At 46.3% G+C, this 18,985-nt stretch overlaps 1 protein-coding gene across 1 annotated transcript in view; it reads right to left on the bottom strand.

Moving 5' to 3' along the window:
• Positions 1-403: 403 nt before the first annotated feature.
• LOC124045056 (protein bassoon-like) overlaps positions 404-18,985 on the bottom strand; it is a 44,136-nt gene continuing 25,554 nt past the window's right edge. Inside the window, exon 2 of the mRNA XM_046364276.1 lies at positions 404-1,625. Coding sequence (XP_046220232.1) covers positions 1,070-1,625 — 556 coding nt within the window. The 3' untranslated portion in view covers positions 404-1,069. The remainder of the gene's footprint in view (positions 1,626-18,985) is intronic.

The raw sequence follows: 18,985 nt of genomic DNA, 5'->3' as shown, positions 1-18,985 counted from the left end.
CCTCCGGGCATTCATCCTACACCCTCCACCCTCTGCCCTACACCCTCTGCCCTACACCCTCCACCCTCTGCCCTACACCCTTTGCCATACACCCTCTGCCCTACACCCTCTGCCCTACACCCTCTGCCCTACACCCTCCACCCTTTGCCCTACACCCTCCACCCTCCACCCTCCACCCTCTGCCCTACACCCTATCACAAAATTTGGCCTGCATATTGTATAGTACATATCACTAACAGTGTAAACATGCACATACATATTCCATCATCAGTTTATACATGAACAGACACACTCTTCAAATTGTATACGCTCTCCCCCCTTCTCTCTCTACTTCCCTCCCGTCTCTCTATTTCTCTCTCCCTCCCATCTCTCGCTCTTGGCCCAGTTTCTCTAACACTCCACTTCCCACTCTCTCTTCATAATTTCCCCACATTCTCTTTCCCCTGGTTCTGCTCTCAGAATATAATGCATATAAATGTCCCTCACAATAAAACATGATGGCAGTTGGGACCAGAACTCATCTCAACACTACAGTGGCATTGGCACCGTGCCTCGGAGGCTCTCACAGCTCCGGAGAGAATACCGCTTCACCCACATCCTCGGGGCAAACAATACCCCACGGTGCCTCCTCCCTCACTTCCTCTCTCTGAAACCCACCTGCCTGGTGCCGCCCACATGTTCAGGGGAAGGACAGAGAGACAGCCCCTCCGTTACTCTCCTGCTGTCAAAACAGAGGCTGAAAAACCAGGGAGCGAGCCCGACGGAGACGCTACTGACAGCAGGCTCTGCTGGGCTCCCTTTGAGAAAGAGGTCAGAGGTCACTGACGGAGGACAGGACCTTCATACTCATTAAGGAAGGGCCTTTTCTATGTCTGGGACTTAGAGATTGGAGAAGTCAAAATGACTGTGCATGCCTGCCTGAGAGAAATAGGAGGCTAGATATATGAGGATGTGCCTAATTTTGTGACTTAACATGATGCCCCTTAAGAGCTTATCTGTTTAGTAAACTGGTTTAATTCCCTAAGTATTAAGGTATAGATAACTGATCCTAGATATAGCTGTAATAGAGTCAGCATGTTAACAGGCAGTGGTTTTTACTTACTTCTGTGAGGTGGGGGTTGGGGTTGAAGCCACACTGGTTGCAGACGGTGGAGCGGCACTGTGTGCAGGTGTTGTAGTTTGGCAGGGCCGGCGGATTGGTCAGCTCTGTGGTGGAGCAGAGGGGGCACAGCTTGCTGACGGGCATGGGGGCGATCTGAGGCACCGAGTAGGGTGAGGTGGGGGTGATCCCCCGGTCCGGAGACGCTGAGGAAGAGCGACCCGTCCGGCCTCCCGAGCTGCTGAAGTCCACCTGGAGGTTCCGTCTGGAGGCGTGCTGACCGGGCTGACTGAGGCTCTGGCCATGCTGACCCTGACCGCCACCCATCCCAGAACCCATCCCACCACCCATCCCTGGCCCATGGCCCTGACCCGGGCCAGAGCCATAGTCGGGGCCTGAGCTAGATTGCTGCAACGGCCTGTGGCTCTCTTGGTTGGCCAGTCTCTGACCTCCTCCACCACCCATTCCTCCAGCCATGCCTCCATAGCCAAGCTGCATCCCAGGTTTAGGACTCCCCATAGGAACCCTGAAAATGGGGGGTGAAAAACAGGAATCAAATTAACTTCAAATAGAACATCCCTTCTGTTTAGACGGGACCTAGAGTACAAAGTTAAAGATGCCAACAGGACAAATAAGTTCCATAGATGTTATGGGTAACTATACTAGATCTATACGGTAGTATGACTATGAAGTTCTATCTATTCAGGAGACATAGTTTAGTCTATATCTAGTCTATATCTATAGTCCTATATACATAAATCTACAGGAGCCTTACATAGCCTCTGAAAGTGTTCCTGTTCAGCAGGATTCCTACAACCATCCTGGCTGTGTAGAGAGAACATGGGACATTAAACGAGTTGACATTAGCAGGGAACATTTGTCAGAGAGACTTGGGGCAAAGTATGGAGCCTCACATACCAGGTTAACAGCTCTTATACAGACAGAGAACCAGACAGGCAACTTTATCAGGCAGCTTGTCCCTGTGAGGGACGTTTTGTGTAGCCGTGTATTATCTATTCATTTCCGGGTTTGGTCAGTGTCACTAAATCTTTGCATTTTACTCTACCACCTAAAAACTGCTAGAAGAGAGAGTCATTACTTATACATTCACAATGAATTTCCAAAGGATATGACCTAGCCAATGGAAACACAAAGGCACCAACAAGAGCCTACAAAAAGGAATCAGGAAAGGAATCACAGAACTACATCAACACAACACAACCAAGACACTGAAAAACAACAAGACACTGAAAAACAGAACTGATCTGGGAACAGTGTAAATGTGGAATGGATCAAAAAGATCCACGGTAGTTCCAGCCAATCAGTTGATTCAGTTGTGTCATGTGAGTTTGGATATAAGTATTTGTAGTAAGGACAGACAGGCATATTTTGCGACAGCCCGAGTCGGTAGGAGACATTTGCTTTCAGCTACATGTGAATGTCACGAAATGGCTCTCATCCAACCCCACGCCTTTGCTCTGGAGTTACTGTCTCCAAATGCACATCTACTTAGAGCCCTGCGAGCCAGACTTCACCCAGTGATCATTACATACAGAGGACATATGGAAGCCTTAGTGTGTATGGGTGTGCGTGCGGGACTGCATGGGTGAATGTCTGCTTGCTTCCCTGCATGCCTGCCTATGCACTTAATGCAATCTCATCTGGTCTAATGATGTTAAATGTCTCCTTGCAGCTCTCACAACAGTGTGCCCTCTTCACTCACTGAGAGGTCTATCCTACCCAGGTAAAAGACTCCAACGGTCACAGCAGCTTCAAACCAAGCAGGCGGATGGACCAAAGTGCTATAATGAGGGGTTCCACGCATAGAAAGCAGGCTAAAGTGCATTATTTACCAAAACTGCTGCAGGCTGTCAGGCAGCTTGTACAGGGCTTGACACATTTCAGCACCACATAGCTGTCCATTTCAGCCACATGAGCCATTTCAGTACCACTGAGCTGTCTATTTCAGCCCCATGAGCCAATTCAGCAGAGAGGAAGAGACGATGCGAGAGGGATAACTAGGCCAAATATCTGTGTTCTCCAGCAGGTGGCGCTATTTCGTCCGCGCACCATGCAGGGAGTTTTTGTTTAGAAATCAATGAGTGTCGAATTTGGTCAACAAAAAATGGAATGGCTTATTTGCTACTGATATAAATAGGACACGTGACATCCCAGCAACTTTGAGAAAAAACACTTTATATCAGAGTTGTCTCGAGATTTAAACGATAAAATAGATAGATAGTAAAATACAGATACCCCAAAAAACTACTTAAGTAGTACTTTCAAGTATTTTTACTTAAGTACTTTACACCACTGCGGGGGATGACTGCTCCCCTCCAACGCTTGGAAGAGCACTTTGGGACGGACTTCTCAATCCATTTAACTGTGATCCTGGCGCAGTTGACATACTGGTAAGTGAAATCGAACAGCTGATCGAGCTGTCATGTGACCGTCTCCCTCTGAAAATGTTTGCCGCATTCAAAACAATTGGGAACTCAGATTTCAGTGCGTTCAAGACAACTGGGAACTCGGAAAGAAACGAGCTCCGACTGGAAAAATCGATTTGAACAGCCATCCAACTTGGAATTTCAACTCGGAATATCATTGACATCATGATTTGACTTGAGTTCTCAGTCGTCGTTCTCAGTCGTCTGAAAGCACCATAAAACTCATGGTAGGCTACCCTTCGCCAGCTCATATCTGCTCTCGTCTGCATTAAAACCAAATATGGATCCAGGTTGGATGTGACAGCAGAGATGAGGTGTGCACTGTCAACCAAGCGCCCTGACTGTTAAGAAGCTCCGACGCGACATGCATCAAGCACACCCATCTCATTGGTGGTGGTGAGTTAAGAGACATAATGTCAGACTCATTTGCTATTGACTGCCCCACATTAAAAGTATGTGATGGTGAGTTGAGAAGACAATCAGAAATACTGTTAGAACGTTTTTAAATTGACTGCCACAGCCCCAAATAAAAAAGTAAACACAGGCTGTTTAACTACATACTTTTTTCACATCGGTGTGGTTGCCAAAATCTTCAGATGTCAAATGTGGTTGTGGGCCAAAAACGTTTGAGAACCCCTGGGTTAGGGCCAGGTAGGGCCTGTTTATTCATCAATAACTAGGGTACGGGCAGAGCTCGGGTATCACTAAACTGATCATTCAAATGTTGAAGCTGAGCCATTTGTGCGTGCTCTGCTGCACAGTACAGTTGTGGCCAAAGGTTTTGAGAAGGACACAAATATTAATTTCCACAAAGTTGGCTGCTTCAGTGTCTTTAGATATTTTTTGTCAGATGTTACTATGGAATACTGAAGTAGAATTACAAGCATTTAATAAGTGTCAAAGGCTTTATTGACAATTACATGAAGTTGATGCAAAGAGTCAATATTTGCAGTGCTGGCCCTTTTTTTTCAAGACCTCTGCAATCCACCCTGGCATGCTGTCAATTAACTTCTGGGCCACATCCTGACTGATGGCAGCCCATTCTTGCATAATTAATGCTTGGAGTTTGTCAGAATTTGTGGGTTTTTGTTTGTCCACCCGCCTCTTGAGGATTGACCACAAGTTCTCAATGGGATTAAGGTCTGGGGAGTTTCCTGGCCATGGACCCAAAATATTGATGTTTTGTTCCCCGAGCCACTTAGTTATCACTTTTGCCTTATGGCAAGGTGCTCCATCATGCTGGAAAAGGCATTGTTCATCACCAAACTGTTCCTGGATGGTTGGGAGAAGTTGCTCTCGGAGGATGTGTTGGTACCATTCTTTTTTCATGGCTGTGTTTTTAGGCAAAATTCTGAGTGAGCCCAGACCCTTGGCTGAGAAGCAACCCCACGCATGAATGGTCTCAGGATGCTTTACTGTTGGCATGACACAGGACTGATGGTAGCTCTCACCTTGTCTTCTCCGGACAAGCTTTTTTTCCGGATGCCCCAAACAATCGGAAAGGGGATTCAGAGACAATGACTTCACGCCAGTCCTCAGCAGTCCAATCCATGTACCTTTTGCAGAATATCAGTCTGTCCCTGATGTTTTTCCTGGAGAGAAGTGGCTTCTTTGCTGCCCTTCTTGACACCAGGCCATCCTCCAAAAGTATTTGCCTCACTGTGCGTGCAGATGCACTCACACCGGCCTGCTGCCTTTCCTGAGCAAGCTCTGTACTGGTGGTGCCCCGATCCCACAGCTGAATCAACTTTTGGAGATGGTCCTGGCACTTGCTGTAATTTCTTTGGCGCCCTGAAGCCTTCTTCACAACAATTGAACCGCTCTCCTTGAAGTTCTTGATTGTCCGATAAATGGTTGATTTAGATGAGCTAAAATGTAAACGGCAAACCGTCTTATTTTCACCCAATGCAGAAAGACTCTTGCCCAACTATTGATTGTTATGTGGCCTTTCAAACATGTCTTCCAAGAGAAAGGTTCACAGGGAAATAAAATATGAATGTACAGAAAGGCACTGAAGGGGGTGGTATTTGTTCAGACTGCTGTGACAATCTATCTACAACATAACCTGTTGGAGGAGTAGCAGTGTGTATAAGAGAAGCCTTAAAACTGTTTTCACCTTGTAACAGTCGACTCCTTTCTCTTCCTTGTTTGCCTTTGTGTTATAGTTTCAAAAACAGTTCCTGACAGTACTGAACACAGAAAAACTCACAGAAAAATGATGTACACACACACACACACACACACACACACACACACACACACACACACACACACACACACACACACACACACACACACACACACACACACACACACACACACACACACACACACACACACACACACACACACACACACACACACACACACAAGCCCTAGCAGTTTTGAACGGTTTTGTTTTCTGTTACAAATACATTTTTCTTCAGGGATAGGCTCCTCTATAGGGATTGTCTCTCTCACTCTCCAGATGCTGTAGAAGAAGTAGGACACAAATGTTGTACACATGGGATCTCATCAAAAGAACACCTGGGTTTATTCAGCTTATTACTAGGAGTGGGCGTGTTATTACACATGCAGAGGAGCACATCAAATTAAAGCAGCTCACAAAGGAGACTGCCGCCCAAACTGCTGCCAAGTGGTCATGCCTGCTCGGGTAAGGGGGTGTGGAGAGGGGGAGGGAGAGGATGGTGACTCAACTTTAAAGCCTTTTCATTGATTCACCCAAAGTGCTTGAAGAAAAGAGCATGAAAGAGAGCCAGGGCTGTCAGAAGCTCTCTCTGAGCTCTCTCTAAGCTCTCTCTCTCTTATCTGCGGCAGCAGGAAAACCAGAGAAGCAGAGGGAGGCTTAGGGTGCATCAGCCCCGTTATGTTTCACCATGACCCGGGTGGGTCTGAGCGTGGGCAGAGCAGCTCTTTGTGAAGCTGTCGAGGAGCAGAATGCGACCATACAGACTCGTAGACATCCCGACGGACGCTAATGCCACACCTTGCCACAATAATGCACAAGTCTCATAATTACTCAGCAAAGATGACTTAAAAAACACACTGCTCTGGCGTTCATTTCCCATGGGTCATTTATCAGTATTGCACAAGAAGTAAATGAGTCCGACCTTGCTAGCCTCCTTCTCACTTCAACTGGCTAATACAGGAGGTTAGATTCAGGGTTCGCCAATTAAAGCCGATGTAGCTAGCTGTGCACTAGCTGTAGCTAGCTGTGCATTATGCTGTCATACTGTGGAGCTGGGTCTTCACTGTGGAGCTGGGTCTTCACTGTCATGACTAGGACTAAGTACTATATTTTCCTCAGTCTGTAGCCCTGAATATCCACTGTAGGATATTAAACAAAGTTGTCAGACAGGGCGTAGAGAGATGGTGTAGTCTACTCAGTGAAATCCTTGTGACTGCATCTCAAAAGGCACCCTATTCCCTATTCCCTATTCCCTATTCCCTATTCCCTATTCCCTATTCCCTATTCCCTATTCCCTATTCCCTATTCCCTATTAGGGGGCTATTTGAGATGCATCCTCTGTGACACTGATACCGGCAGAGCTGAGCACGTCGGCGGCGACCTTGCATTAAGGCGTCACTCGATCAGGCAGGCGTCCCATGGCATGCAGGCAGACAGGGACAAACAGCAACCTTATAACTCTGGTCTCAGCACAGCTACAGTGGCCCCTCAGGGCCAAATCTACACCACTGACATTCACAGTCATAGTTCTAACAGACATAGTACATACACTGTACAAAACAAACACACACACAGAGAAAGTGTCACGCGGAGCGGAACAGGTGAACCCAAGAGCAGACTCAGACGAGGAGACTGGGATGAGGTAACCAAGATGTTTATTGAAACACGGGGGAAGATTGAGTGCAGGCCAGGGGAAGCTTGGGTGGGTTACCGGAAACCAGGTTTGGAGGCTGGAGCGAGAGGTGTGGGGCAGAATAAGCAGGTCCGGAGGGGAATCCAAGGGAGCGTAGAGTGGGGAATCCAGGACAGAGTAGCAGAACTGATGAGAAGTCGGACTGGAGACAGGGACCAGAGTCAGAGTGGGCAGAACTGTAGCTGAGAACTGAGAGGAAAACATCGTCAGGCAAGGAGAAACATGGACTGACTGGGCAGAGATTACGATCTGGCAGTGTGGAAGTGGCAGGACTGAGTATTTGTAGATGTCTTGATTATGGAACAGGTTGCAGCTGGTGGGAATCTGCTCTGACTCCAGCACACCTGTCTCCGCCCACACAATCACACACAGAGAGAGGGAGAGGGAGAGAACACTGGGGGAGTGGCGGCAGGTCAGGGAGACACCGGATGAGCACTAGAGGACATGGCAGGAGCAGATGTGACAGAAAGATAGTGTACACAAGGGAGTGTTTACACACACACACACACACACATAGAGATAAAGACGCTAACACACTGGCCTTGATGTGGATAGATCGTGAGGATAGATCTACCAGACACAATGGTTTCATCATAACATCCGTGGTGGAAAAAGTACCCAATTGTCATACTTGAGTAAAAAAATGTAAAGATACAATTTGTAAGTCGCTCTGGATAAGAGTGTCTGCGAAATGACTTAAATGTAATGTAAATGTAAAGATACTTAATAGGAAATGACTCAAGTGAAAGTGAACGTCACCAGTAAAATACAGCTTGAGTAAAAGTCTAAAAGTATTTGGTTTTAAATATACTTAAGTATCAAAACTAAAAGTAAAAATAATTTAAAATTGCTTATATAAAGAGAAATCAGATGCCACAATTTTCTTGTTGTACATTTTTTTTACAGATAGCCAGGGGCACACTCCAACACTCAGACATCATTTACAAATGAAGCGTTTGTGTTTAGTGAGTCTGTCAGATCAGAGGTAGTAGGGATGACCAGGTGATGTTTTCTAGATAAGTGCGTGAATTGGACCATTTTCCTGTCCTGCTAAGGGTTCAAAATGTAACAAGTACTTTTGGGTGTCAGGGAAAATTTATGGAGTAAAAAGTACATTATTTTCTTTAGGAATAGAGTGAAGTAAAAGTTTAAAAAATATAAATAGTTATGTAGAGATACCCCCAAAAAAAGACTTAATGTAACGAGATTCGTCTTCCTCTGACAAGGAGTATGAAAGATTGGACCAATATGCAGCGTGGTACGTGTCCATGTTGATATTTATTAACACTGAACACAAAAAAAAAAAATAACAAGGAGAACGAACGAAAACAAAACAGTTCTGTCTGGTGAAGACACAGAGACAGAAAACAATCACCCGCAACTAAAATGGGGAAAACAGGCTACCTAAGTATGATTCTCAATCAGAGACAACGAATGACACTTGCCTCTGATTGAGAGCCATACCAGGCCAAACACATAAATACTACCTAGAAAAAATAACATAGACTACCCAACCCAACTCACGCCCTGACCAAACTAACACAAAGACAAAATAAAGGAACTAAGGTCAGAACGTGACAGTTAAGGAGTACTTTTAAACCACTGCATAACATTCCTTTACTTTATAGGAGCCATGCCAGAGCACCATATTAAAAATGATGATGAATCAAGTTGCAGGAAGCCTGTATTCCAGCAGTTCTACAAGATGCTCCAACAGATGCTCCACCTTATCCTTTCATTCCCTCTACCTCCTAGCATCCTTATCCTTTCATTCCCTCTACCTCCTAGCATCCTTATCCTTTCATTCCCTCTACCTCCTAGCATCCTTATCCTTTCATTCCCTCTACCTCCTATCATCCTTATCCTTTCATTCCCTCTACCTCCTAGCATCCTTATCCTTTATCTACCTCCCTTTCATTCCCTCTACCTCCTAGCATCCTTATCCTTTCATTCCCTCTACCTCCTAGCATCCTTATCCTTTCATTCCCTCTACCTCCTAGCATCCTTATCCTTTCATTCCCTCTACCTCCTAGCATCCTTATCCTTTCATTCCCTCTACCTCCTAGCATCCTTATCCTTTCATTCATTCCTTTCATTCTACCTCCTAGCATCCTTATCCTTTCATTCCCTCTACCTCCTATCATCCTTATCCTTTCATTCCCTCTACCTCCTAGCATCCTTATCCTTTCATTCCCTCTACCTCCTAGCATCCTTATCCTTTCATTCCCTCTACCTCCTAGCATCCTTATCCTTTCATTCCCTCTACCTCCTATCATCCTTATCCTTTCATTCCCTCTACCTCCTAGCATCCTTATCCTTTCATTCCCTCTACCTCCTAGCATCCTTATCCTTTCATTCCCTCTACCTCCTAGCATCCTTTAACAAACGGGTCTCATACATTTTCTGGAACCTAACCAGATTCATGGCCTTGTCATTTTACATCACTCCCACGTGGGTGGACGCATCTGGCCCAGCCAGATTTAGCACCTACATGCATGTAGCCACATAGTACAGTTCACACTGACACATGTATAAATACACACGCTTGCTTACACATAAACACACACATTGATTTCCCTGCGGCTGCTACATGCACACATTTCTGGGGGAGAACAGGCTCTCTGCTTCCTGCAGTTACATACACCATCAGTACTTCTGTGTGAAAAAGATCATGCACTATGAATCCCAACAACAGATGCGCGCACACACACACACACACACACACACACACACACACACACACACACACACACACACACACACACACACACACACACACACACACACACACACACACACACACACACACACACACACACACTCAGCACATAGGCTGCACTCGCATGCTTGCACACGCTTGTGCATGCACATCAACAAGGTCTCCCGGTTTGACCAATTTGACTTCAGATTCCTACGTTGCCAAACGTCAAATTTCGATGTTGCTCCAAACGTAAAATGTGTAGGGCCCCCAAGGTTGACCCTCATGCTGCGGCTGCACCTGGTTTGCTCCGCTGCTAAATTTAGCATTAACTTAATGATAATAGAGCTCAACGTTGCCTCTAGTGGCCAGTTTTGAAGGAATCTACTGAAATCCTGGATACCTGGACTGGTGGGTCGTAATGTGCAGGTCCCTGCAGTTATATACGTGTGTGGGTTTAGGGTCATGAAATATTGTGTGGATGAAGGGCGAGTGGGTGGCTGGCAGGTTGAATAAATAGAAAACAATGTATTAAAAATCCATATATGTATAATTCTTGTGCAATTCATATCTATAGGCCACATTGAGGTTTTTCTTTCATTATTTCTATCTCTCGTTAGTGTGTAGCCTCTGCATTAGGACCTAACTGTAGTGCTGAACACATGCCAATTGCCAAATTCTTTTGGGAACTTTTGAGAGGAGAAAAAGTTCATGTCTATCCACTGAGGCAAAGGGGACATTGTGGGAGTTAAATTTAATAAGAGAAAAGCTGTGAAATGGAGAGATGAAAATAAAGACAAGGGAGGGCCAGAACAGTATTCCAATGTTTGGGAAAGATTTGGTGAGGTGTTAAAAGAGGATGGAAGCAGTGCCGACTACGTAATCTGTGCTGATTGTGGCGCTAAACAAATTCAATAGTCACAAGACGGGGTCTTCAAAATGCCATTTAAATTTTATTTTTTTTTACCTTTATTTAACCAGGTAGGCTAGTTGAGAACAAGTTCTCATTTGCAACTGCGACCTGGCCAAGATAAAGCATAGCAGTGTGAACAGACAACACAGAGTTACACTTGGAGTAAACAATTAACTCCCGCAGGTAGTATAACTTTTTCATTACATTTCATTACATTTCATTATAGCACAACGGTTTGATTTGTCTAATCTTAGCAATTTCCTCTTAGCTAGCTACATAGACGTCTTTGTATCAAAGATAATTGCGTAATTATCGTATTTCGCAGTCCTAACGTAGTCTTCACTAGCCAGCTAGCTAACGTCCACTGATTAGCTGCACTGGAGAAACTATTACACTCAACTGAACGACTTGATTAGTGTAGTGTTAGCTAGCTACATAGCTGTCTTTGCTGTCTTCGTATCCAAGATAATTGTGTAGTTTAGAGTGTGTATTCTTAGAGTGATTATCTTAATTTACCGAGGTTAGCTATCCAGCTATTTGTCGTCCTTAACGTAGGAGACTCTGCTAGCTAGCCAACAGCTAGCCGACAGCTAGCCAACAGCTAGCCAACGTCTACCGAATAGACTCACAACCCGGTCGCATTCACAGGTAGTATCACATTTTCATTTCATTTCATTACAGTACAACGGTTTGATTTGTTTGATCGTAGCTAGCTACATAGCCGTCTTTGTATCAAAGATAATTGTGTAGACTAGAGCGATTTTCTAGGTTAGCTAGCCAGCTATTGTCGTTCTTTTAACGCAACGTAACGTAAACAACACTGCTAGCTAGCCAGCTAGCCCCCGAATAGCAGCACTGCAGAAACTATTACACTCAACGGAACAACTTGATTAGTGTAGTGTCAACAACGCACCCACTGCCAGCTAGCCTACTTCAGCAGTACTGTATCATTTTAATCATTTTAGTCAATAAGATTCTTGCTACGTAAGCTTAACTTTCTGAACATTCGAGACGTGTAGTCCACTTGTCATTCCAATCTCCTTTGCATTAGCGTAGCCTCTTCTGTAGCCTGTCAACTATGTGTCTGTCTATCCCTGTTCTCTCCTCTCTGCACAGACCATACAAACGCTCCACACCGCGTGGCCGCGGCCACGCTAATCTGGTGGTCCCAGCGCGCACGACCCACGTGGAGTTCCAGGTCTCCGGTAGCCTCTGGAACTGCCGATCTGCGGTCAACAAGGCAGAGTTCCTCTCAGCCTATGCCTCCCTCCAGTCCCTCGACTTCTTGGCACTGACGGAAACATGGATCACCACAGACAACACTGCTACTCCTACTGCTCTCTCTTCGTCCGCCCACGTGTTCTCGCACACCCCGAGAGCGTCTGGTCAGCGGGGTGGTGGCACCGGGATCCTCATCTCTCCCAAGTGGTCATTCTCTCTTTCTCCCCTTACCCATCTGTCTATCGCCTCCTTTGAATTCCATGCTGTCACAGTTACCAGCCCTTTCAAGCTTAACATCCTCATCATTTATCGCCCTCCAGGTTCCTCGGAGAGTTCATCAATGAGCTTGATGCCTTGATAAGCTCCTTTCCTGAGGACGGCTCACCTCTCACAGTTCTGGGCGACTTTAACCTCCCCACGTCTACCTTTGACTCATTCCTCTCTGCCTCCTTCTTTCCACTCCTCTCCTCTTTTGACCTCACCCTCTCACCTTCCCCCCCTACTCACAAGGCAGGCAATACGCTCGACCTCATCTTTACTAGATGCTGTTCTTCCACTAACCTCACTGCAACTCCCCTCCAAGTCTCCGACCACTACCTTGTATCCTTTTCCCTCTCGCTCTCATCCAACACCTCCCACACTGCCCCTACTCGGATGGTATCGCGCCGTCCCAACCTTCGCTCTCTCTCTCCCGCTACTCTCTCCTCTTCCATCCTATCATCTCTTCCCTCTGCTCAAACCTTCTCCAACCTATCTCCTGACTCTGCCTCCTCAACCCTCCTCTCCTCCCTCTCTGCATCCTTTGACTCTCTATGTCCCCTATCCTCCAGGCCGGCTCGGTCCTCCCCTCCCGCTCCGTGGCTCGATGACTCATTGCGAGCTCACAGAACAGGGCTCCAGGCAGCCGAGCGGAAATGGAGGAAAACTCGCCTCCCTGCGGACCTGGCATCCTTTCACTCCCTCCTCTCTACATTTTCCTCCTCTGTCTCTGCTGCTAAAGCCACTTTCTACCACTCTAAATTCCAAGCATCTGCCTCTAACCCTAGGAAGCTCTTTGCCACCTTCTCCTCCCTCCTGAATCCTCCTCCCCCTCCCCCCCTCCTCCCTCTCTGCAGATGACTTCGTCAACCATTTTGAAAAGAAGGTCGACGACATCCGATCCTCGTTTGCTAAGTCAAACGACACCGCTGGTTCTGCTCACACTGCCCTACCCTGTGCTCTGACCTCTTTCTCCCTCTCTCTCCAGATGAAATCTCGCGTCTTGTGACGGCCGGCCGCCCAACAACCTGCCCGCTTGACCCTATCCCCTCCTCTTTTCTCCAGACCATTTCCGGAGACCTTCTCCCTTACCTCACCTCGCTCATCAACTCATCCCTGACCGCTGGCTACGTCCCTTCCGTCTTCAAGAGAGCGAGAGTTGCACCCCTTCTGAAAAAACCTACACTCGATCCCTCCGATGTCAACAATTACAGACCAGTATCCCTTCTTTCTTTTCTCTCCAAAACTCTTGAACGTGCCGTCCTTGGCCAGCTCTCCCGCTATCTCTCTCTGAATGACCTTCTTGATCCAAATCAGTCAGGTTTCAAGACTAGTCATTCAACTGAGACTGCTCTCCTCTGTATCACAGAGGCGCTCCGCACTGCTAAAACTAACTCTCTCTCCTCTGCTCTCATCCTTCTAGATCTATCGGCTGCCTTCGATACTGTGAACCATCAGATCCTCCTCTCCACCCTCTCCGAGTTGGGCATCTCCGGCGCGGCCCACGCTTGGATTGCGTCCTACCTGACAGGTCGCTCCTACCAGGTGGCGTGGCGAGAATCTGTCTCCTCACCACGCGCTCTCACCACTGGTGTCCCCCAGGGCTCTGTTCTAGGCCCTCTCCTATTCTCGCTATACACCAAGTCACTTGGCTCTGTCATAACCTCACATGGTCTCTCCTATCATTGCTATGCAGACGACACACAATTAATCTTCTCCTTTCCCCCTTCTGATGACCAGGTGGCGAATCGCATCTCTGCATGTCTGGCAGACATATCAGTGTGGATGACGGATCACCACCTCAAGCTGAACCTCGGCAAGACGGAGCTGCTCTTCCTCCCGGGGAAGGACTGCCCGTTCCATGATCTCGCCATCACGGTTGACAACTCCATTGTGTCCTCCTCCCAGAGCGCTAAGAACCTTGGCGTGATCCTGGACAACACCCTGTCGTTCTCAACCAACATCAAGGCGGTGGCCCGTTCCTGTAGGTTCATGCTCTACAACATCCGCAGAGTACGACCCTGCCTCACACAGGAAGCGGCGCAGGTCCTAATCCAGGCACTTGTCATCTCCCGTCTGGATTACTGCAACTCGCTGTTGGCTGGGCTCCCTGCCTGTGCCATTAAACCCCTTCAACTCATCCAGAACGCCGCAGCCCGTCTGGTGTTCAACCTTCCCAAGTTCTCTCACGTCACCCCGCTCCTCCGTTCTCTCCACTGGCTTCCAGTTGAAGCTCGCATCCGCTACAAGACCATGGTGCTTGCCTACGGAGCTGTGAGGGAACGGCACCTCAGTACCTCCAGGCTCTGATCAGGCCCTACACCCAAACAAGGGCACTGCGTTCATCCACCTCTGGCCTGCTCGCCTCCCTACCACTGAGGAAGTACAGCTCCCGCTCAGCCCAGTCAAAACTGTTCGCTGCTCTGGCCCCCCAATGGTGGAACAAACTCCCTCACGACGCCAGGACAGCGGAGTCAATCACCACCTTCCGGAGACACCTGAAACCCCACCTCTTTAAGGAATACCTAGGATAGGATAAGTAATCCCTCTCACCCCCCCCCCCCTTTAAGATTTAGATGCACTATTGTAAAGTGACTGTTCCACTGGATGTCATAAGGTGAATGCACCAATTTGTAAGTCGCTCTGGATAAGAGCGTCTGCTAAATGACTTAAATGTAAATGTAAATAACACAGGGTAATAGCATCAAGGTAACTGTACTGTTCAGATGGGTTAAATGGAATAGTAGCCGAACTGAAATCTGGACACTGACTGTAGGTCTATAACCTCTCTATAACATTAACTCCTACAGCATTAGGCGTTTCTTGCAGTAAAATGTTACACCAAATACACATTTTGACTCAGCATCTTGAAAAAATGAAATTCACAGTTAGGGACCGTCTGTAAAGGTGCTATCTTTATCAGCATCATAAAAGCTGATAGTATTTCAAGCTCATAAATATGCATCCAAGCTGAACTGAAATCTTATCCAAATATGTTGGGTCATTTTACCAGCTTATCATTTCCTTAAAACAAGTCAAACTGATGCGTTTTGGAAATGGTCCTATTTTTATTTGAGTAATTGCATGTTATTCCCGGTCCCGAAACATCTTTGCTGAGCAAGAGAAACAGAGATAAAGGAGGAAAGGGAAAACAAATAAAAGATCCCAGAATTGTTTGATGCATACAAAAAGATTATTTCTCTAAAGTTTTTGGGAACAAATTTGTTTACATCCCTATTAGTGAGCATTTTTGCCAAGATAATCCATTCATGCCACACCTGAATATCAAGAAGCTGATTAAACAGCATGAACAATACACATTTGCACCTTGTGCTGGGGACAATACAAGTCTACTCTAAAATGTGCAGTTCTGTCACACAACACAATGCCACAAATGTCTCAAGTTATGAGGGGAGCATGCAATTGGGGTGACAGGGTAGTCTAGTGGTGAGAGTGGTGGACTAGCAACCAGAAGGTTGCAAGTTCAAACCCCTGAGTTGACATGGTACAAATCTGTCTTTCTGCCCCTGAACAGGCAGTTAACCCACTGTCTTGCCTAGTTAAATAAAGGTTTTTAAAAAAAAATGGCATGCTGACTGCAGGAATGTCTGCCAGAGTAGTTGCCAGAGTAGTTGCCAGATAATTTAATGTTAATTTCTCTACCATAAGCAGTAAGTCCAACTGGCCTCACAACGGCAGACCACATGTAACCACGCCAGCAGAGGACATCTGGGTAATTCACCTGTGGGATGGTCTGAGAGCAGCCACCTGGACAGCTGATGAAACTTTGAGTTTGCACAACCAGAGAACTGTCATAAACCATCTCAGGGAAGCTCATCTGCATGCTCATCATCCTCACCAAGGTCTTGACCTGCCTGTAAAGGCTCACCTCCGATGGCCACTGGCACGCTGGGGAAGTATGCTCTTCACGGGTTAATGCTGGTTTTAACTGTACTAGGCAGATCACGTAGTGTAGGCTAGCGATTTGTTGATGTCAACATTATGAACAGAGTGCCCCATGGTGGCGTTGAGGTTATGGTACGGGCAGGCATAAGCTACGGACAACGAACACAATTGTATCTTATCAATGTCAATTTGAATACACAGATACTGTGACGAGATCGTGAGGCCCATTAATGTCGTACCATTAATCCGCAGCCATCACCTCATGTTTCAGCATGATAATGCATAGCCCCATGTCACAAGGATCTATACACAATTCCTGGAAGATGAAAATGTCCATGTTCTTCCATGGCCTGCATACTCACTGGTTTTCTGATCCACTCACCTACTTTTTAAAAAGGTATCTGTGACCAACAGATGCATATCTGTATTCCCAGTCATGTGAAATCCATAGATTAGGGCCTAATGAATTTATTTTCATTGACTGATTTCCTTATATGAACTGTAACTCAGTAAAACTTGCCTGTTGCATTTATATTTTTGTTCAGTGTACATTGAAGCATTCATTCTATCGATTGAATAAATGATTCTGGTGAGCAAGGGTTTATTTAGTCTTCTAGGGCAACGGGCAATGGCAGAAGAGAAGCTGCATGCATCTTATTATAGACAAGTTGACGAACAAACAGCATACCAAAATATTGAAAATGAATAGCAGAAGGACAGACCTATCTAAAAAGGCAAAAGAAAACACCATCTCTGCCTCAGATTTGTACTATATCACATACAGATGGGCGGTTGCGGATGGGCTATTACCAATTGCGGGCTGGTGCAGTGAATAAACAGTTGACATGTGCATCACTAACGCACGATCTCAGACTTTCACATAAACTCTCTCACACACAGCTGATTGAAGGGTAGAGCGCTTCAATTAGAATTTCCAAAATTCAATTTTATTTCTGCAGCATATGCTGTGCGGTGGTTCCGATCCGTGCGCGGTGGTGAAATCACTCCGCTCTGATAAATGGATGCTTGTGTGAAATGTATCAAGGGAAGAGCTCAGAGGCACTAAAGGAGAAGGTGCTCTCCATGAAGAATCCTTAAATTTAGCAATTCCGCTTCACACCGCAGAGAGCTGGGAAACGATCCTTTTCAATGTCATCTTCCTCACCACACTATCAAGAGAACAAGGCTTCCAGTCGGGGAGACAGGCACACACACGTATGCACGTATTCACACACACATCACTTTACACACACTTTACACACACTTTACACACTTTACACACACACTTTACACACACACTTTACACACACACTTTACACACACACTTTACACACACACTTTACACACACTTTACACACACTTTACACACACTTTACACACACACACACACACACACACACACACACACACACACACACACACACACACACACACACACACACACACACACACACACACACACACACACACACACACACACACACACACACACACACACACACACACACACACACACACACACACACCCTGTAGGCCCCTGTACACTCCTGATCACCCTCAGTGATACTGGTATTGTTGTAAAATCGAGATCTATATAGATGATAAAATGTATGTGGACACCCCTTTTAAATGAGTGTATTTGGCTATCTACGCCACAACTGTTGCTGACAGGTGTATAAAATCAAGCACACAGCCATGCAATCTCCATAGGAAACATTGGCAGTAGAATGGTCTTACTGAAGAGCTCAGTGACTTTCAACGCGTCTGTCACGTTCTGACCTTTATTTTACTTTGTTTTGTCTTTATTTAGTATGGTCAGGGCGTAAGTTGGGGTGGGCAGTCTATGTTTTGTGTTTCTATGTTTGGTTTCTGTTTCGGCCTCGTATGGTTCTCAATCAGAGGCAGGTGTTGTTAGTTGTCTCTGATTGAGAATCATACTTCGGTAGCCTGGGTTTCACTGTTGGTTTGTGGGTGTTTGTTTCCTGTGTCAGTGGCACACGGGACTGTTTCGGTTTGGTTTATTTCATGTTATTGTTTATTGTTTTGTATTTCATAGTGTTCAGGCTTTTCTTATTAAAATTCGTCATGAACACTTACTACACCGCATCTTGGTCCGATCCTTACTCCTCTTCAGACGAAGAGGAGGAAATCTGCCGCTACAGCGTCACCGTCATAGGATGAAGCGCGTCGTGAGTAAAAATCATCTGTCCTCGGTTGCAACACTCACTACAGAGTTCCAAACTGCCTCTGGAAGCAATGTCAGCACAATAACCGTTTGTCAGGAGCATCATGAAAAAGGTTTCCATGGCTGAGCAGCCGCACACAATTCTAAGATCACCATGTGCAATGCCAAGAGTCAGCTGGAGCGGTGTAATGCTCGCCGCCATTGGACTCTGGAGCAGTGGAAACGCGTTCTCTGGAGTGATGAATCACGCTTCACCATCTGGCAATCCGACTGACAAATCTGGGTTTGGCAGATGCCAGGAGACCGCTACCTGCCTGAATTCATAGTGCCAACTGTAAAGTTTGGTGGAGGAGGAATAATGGTCTGGGGCTGTTTTC

This window comes from Oncorhynchus gorbuscha, linkage group LG10, assembly GCF_021184085.1.
Source record: "Oncorhynchus gorbuscha isolate QuinsamMale2020 ecotype Even-year linkage group LG10, OgorEven_v1.0, whole genome shotgun sequence".
NCBI classification, from domain to species: domain Eukaryota; kingdom Metazoa; phylum Chordata; class Actinopteri; order Salmoniformes; family Salmonidae; genus Oncorhynchus; species Oncorhynchus gorbuscha.
The sequence above is the reverse complement of the archived record's forward strand: the minus strand, read 5'-3'. Positions and strand labels throughout refer to the sequence as shown.